Source organism: Trachemys scripta, chromosome 4, assembly GCF_013100865.1.
Source record: "Trachemys scripta elegans isolate TJP31775 chromosome 4, CAS_Tse_1.0, whole genome shotgun sequence".
NCBI classification, from domain to species: Eukaryota; Metazoa; Chordata; order Testudines; family Emydidae; genus Trachemys; species Trachemys scripta.
The window spans coordinates 42,205,538-42,209,945 of NC_048301.1; the positions used below are offsets into that span (position 1 = coordinate 42,205,538).

Genomic DNA, 4,408 nt, shown 5'->3' on the forward strand with positions numbered 1-4,408 from the left:
AGATGAGAATCAGTGTGAAAAACAGCACCCTAGAAAGTGAGGCTACATTCCCTCCCCCCAAAATGTTGAATAATTTAAATTCAGCTATTCCATAATCAATCTAGCCTTGACCTTGCTTCCCTCTGAAATTGGAAGGTGGCTACTAGCCATCTTAGATTTTCATTGACCTAGACCACAGTTGAAGGCCAGCAAAATTTATGCCTGCCTGCAAAGTGAGGGGACAGGCAGCAGATGAGGGAGATTGAAGTGTTTGTATATAGAAATTAGGAAGTAGTACATTTGAACCCCAGGGTAATTAGTATCTTCACTATTAAGTAGTGAGTGTCACATTTTACAGCACTTGGCTGTTACAGAAGTTCTATTAAAAACCCCAAAGCAGGTATAGCATTCAACTTAAATGCTTTTATTGACAATGTCTCTGAACAATAATAAGCAAACAATGCTTAAGTTTCATCCAAATTCACTTTCCACATGTCAAAAAGACCTTAAGGTAGAAAAAAATAAAATAAAAATATAAATATCTGAGAATCCATCTTAATAAATAAATTAAAGACACAATAAAAACGTTTTCATGGAAAACTTATGTCAGAACATCCAGATCACCTCAACAACGCATGATCAGTACAGTTACAATGAACATTGATGTAGGAGAACTACAGTACATGGATATAGCTATTTATCTCTATCTACTAGAAAATAAGATATAGTCTCTTTTCCCAGTTAAGATGGGTCATTGCTAAAGTCATCAGAACACGATATTGCCAGGAACACAGTAGTTATTGTTAAATCAGCTGCACTAGATACGAGTTGGAGATACCCAGCACCAGGTTAAATTCCAATCATTAAACCAAGAGATTAATTAATGCTAGTGAATACTAAGTAGGGAAGGGGAGTCACCAACCCAGCCATGTTGGACATGCTACAGACTACCAGCTCTCATGGATGGGTCACTGGGGACAAGACAAACTCCATGCTATTTGCTACATCTCTGGAAGAGGTCTGAGGCCTGGCTGCGGATCACTTCGCAGGGTCCTTTAGAGCCGGACCGGCCTACGCTCGCCCAGGGGGAGAAAGACGCTTTGCCCTCCCCAGGTCTGGGGTGTAGCGCTCCGGGAACCCCCCCAGGAAGAAGGTGGATCTTTTGCAGTGAAAGGCCCCCCACACACAGCAGCAGCAGCTAGGAGGCTCGGGTTCCGCCGTGTTCGCCCCTCGCCCTGCAGTCAGTGCCCTGGAGCTGCGGCCCCTCACAAGGCCAGCAGGGTCGGGGAGCTGAGCGAGTCGGAGGAGGGCTCGTTGCTGCTACTGCCCTTCCTGTGCGCGGCTGCACAGCTGGGGAAGGAGTCGGCTTCGGGGTAGGTGAAGACGAAAGTAGAGGTGTAAGTGCTGGGGCAGGGGGTGCAGGTCACCACCGGGGTGCAGAGCGGCTCCAGCTCCCCGCACGCCCCGGCCGCCAGGGGCTCCCAGTCCGCCGTGTAGAAGGATGAAGAGCCGGACAGGTCCATGTCGGGCACGGAGCGGGCAGTCTCTCGGGACGAGTGCGGGAAGAGAAATTCATCGAAGGGCTCGGGCTTCAGCTCCAGGCTGCTGCTTGCTTTGGGAGGCTCAGGGAGGGGCTCGGGCTGAGCGGCCTCCGGCAGCATGGGCAGGGCGAAGGCGGCCTCCTCAGACTCCGGGGGGCTGGGCACAGGCGCCTCGCCCAGGCCGCTGAGGTCCAGCGAGGAGACAGTGAGCTCCTCGGAGAACTGCAGCTCCTCGGGGATCTTGCAAGCTGGCCGGTGCGCAGCCAGGATGAACTCGAGCTTCTCCTTCTCCTTCAGCAGGTTAGCGATCTCAGTCTGCAGCGTGGACTTCTCCTCCTCCAGCTGATCTGTCTCCTGCGGGCACAACGAGAGGGGAGTGAGACACAGAGCATCAGCCATGCCCAGTGCCCCTGGGGGGAGGGGGTGAACGACAGGTACTTCGTGCCCGGCTTGGGGTAGGGGTCTGAGCGAGGTGGGGGCTAAGAGACGTGGGGGGAGAACTTACCGCTTGCAGCGTGTCTGTCAGTTCTCTCCTCCGGTTGCGGCACTTAGCTGCTGCCATCTTGTTCCTTTCCCTCCTGATCCTTCTCTTTTCCTCTTCCTCTGGGGACAGCTGCTGAGAACGAGCACCGTTAGTATCCACTGCCACCCCTCGCCGATGATCCCTGGCAGCCCCACCACCCCCAGACCGAGCTCCCTCTCCGGGTGTCCGCCGCTGGAGCCATATTGAACGTGCTCTCACAGACTGCGTGAGACTTGCATATCAAGTTAGGTCCTGAGCAGGAGAACAAAGCGAACTCCGGTCCCTCGGACAGTCCTATTGGAGCTGATCCGGGTTATCCCTGGTTGTCACTCTCCCCTCCCAATTCAATGCAACTGTTGGGGCAGTGTCTGCTGACAGCTCTCTAAGAGCCACTAAGCAGAACTAGCCCCTGCTCTATTCCCCCTGCCCAGATGCTACTTTGGGGTGATCGCAAAGAGCTGTGTATTCACCTGTTCGATTTTGCCCCTTCTGCCAATGCTTTGCCCTCTGCCTCCTGTACTTTTGACAATGCCAGCCCTCGAATAGGCGCTGGCTGGAGAAGTAGGGACCCCGTAGGGATGGGCCCGGTTCTGGGATGGTGCCACTGAAGAGATTAAGGTGGGCTGCACCAGCCATTGCAGATCTGGACTTGTGGAGATGGCAGTCACTGTCGGTACGAAGTTGGCACTGGAGACAGTGAGATCCGTGCAGAAATCCTGAAAACACAAGGGAACTGATATTAGGGAGAGACATATACAACTAGATAAGGGGGAACCCCCTGCCCTGCACCCCCTCAGCAGGCTGTATCCGACACAGTGCCCCAGAGGCTTAATTCTGTGCTATTTTAAGCCAGGCCTGCAGCCCCCGGAGCCAGGTTGGCTCAGGCGCTGCGCTACCATCATCAGACTCCACATGAAAAGGGGGTTTGTTATAAATATCCCTGACGTCTGCACTGACGCAGGCGCCGCTCCGGAGTCTCCTCAATGAACTCTCGTTTTATCAATGAAACGGCTTTACACACCCGCTGCAGAGCTGAATCTGGGCCACAATCCCCCTTCCCTGGGCAGGGCCCGTGGCCACACTGCGGCTTCCCCCACATCCCAGGGTAACCCAGCCCCCACTAATTCCCCAGGACAAGGGACTAGACTGCGGTCTCCTTCCCCACTCATGCACAGGCAGCCAGGAGAAGAGGTGCACCCCGTGCAGGACAGACCCTTCCTGACGTGGGGGGTCATCTCTGCACTTGAGCTGCCCTGTCTATCCGTGTGCGATGGTTGGAGGCGCAGACAATTCCCCTCTGCGACTCTCCCACCCCTCAGGCGTCACTGCCCCGTAGGCAATCACCAGCCAGAGTCCCGGTCCCTCACCTGCTGGTTGACAGGCGAGCCCATGCTGGAAAAGGAATCAGCCGGGGAAGTGTAGTAGGTGAGGCTATCCCCGGCCGGAGAAGCACTGCTGCAGCGGGAAGAAGACGCGTCATAGTCGGTGGTGAAGCCCTGGTACATCATGTCGGCTAGGCTAGGATTGTCCAAACCCCGTCTGGGCGGTGAGGCTGTCCCGGTTGATTGTCTGTGTGTCTGTCCGGGCTGACTGTCCCTCTGTCCGTGCAGACGGGTTTCTCTGTCCCCAGCCGTATCTCTCGTCTCTTTCCCGTCTCAGTCACTCAGATTAGCTCTGCTGCTAGAGTAGAGTGCGGCGCCCCAGCCTTTTAAACTGTCCTTTTCTGAATGCATCCTATGTCACCACTGGCACATCCAAAGCCTCGGGGGGGGGATGGCGGGGATACGCCGCCTCTAAGCTTTCCCCACAACTCCCGCCTCCCTCCTCCATCTTTTACGTACTCCATTGCCCCCCACGCCATGTCAAGGTGGTTACACTGAGGGTCTTCAGGGGGCCTGGGCCGCTCAGGGGCAGGGAAGGCTGTTGGTGTCCCCCCTTCCACAATGGTACAGTCCCAGCTCGGGAACCCACTGACGCAGATATCCTTATATGGGATACATCCTGTGCAAGGGGGTGTGACTGACGGGAACCGCTCCAGGCTGCAGCCAAGTGCGGCGCGCGCGCGCGCGACTGTGTGTGTGTGAGAGAGAGAGAGTGGGCAGATTGTTCAGCACTGAATACACTGCAGCAACAGGTCCTCCTGATGAGGCGGCGGGCCACGCATAAGTTGCTGCAATAGCGCCCCTCCCTCCCACAAGGAGAATCGTGTTAGGTTAGTTACAGAAGCCTCCGCTGAGTTTATTCACCTTTCCAGAGGTGACTTTTACAGACCAGCTCCTGCCATCTGCACCTGCTTCCTCCCACCCCCATTCAAATATTTCTAAACAAGTTCGGCTGTTGCTATGATCACATGGTATTAAACTTG

The 4,408-nt window shown here is 54.8% G+C and overlaps 1 protein-coding gene across 1 annotated transcript; it reads right to left on the reverse strand.

Annotated features, from left to right (window-relative positions):
- Window positions 1–382: 382 nt before the first annotated feature.
- Window positions 383–3,752, reverse strand: FOS (Fos proto-oncogene, AP-1 transcription factor subunit). The gene is made up of 4 exons (XM_034769274.1): window positions 3,411–3,752; window positions 2,514–2,759; window positions 2,026–2,133; window positions 383–1,874 (listed from the first exon to the last, which is right to left on the reverse strand). Exons 1-4 carry the CDS (start codon window positions 3,549–3,551, stop codon window positions 1,245–1,247), a joined length of 1,125 nt encoding a protein of 374 aa, XP_034625165.1. The 5' UTR covers window positions 3,552–3,752; the 3' UTR covers window positions 383–1,244.
- Between the last annotated feature and the right edge of the window lie 656 nt (window positions 3,753–4,408).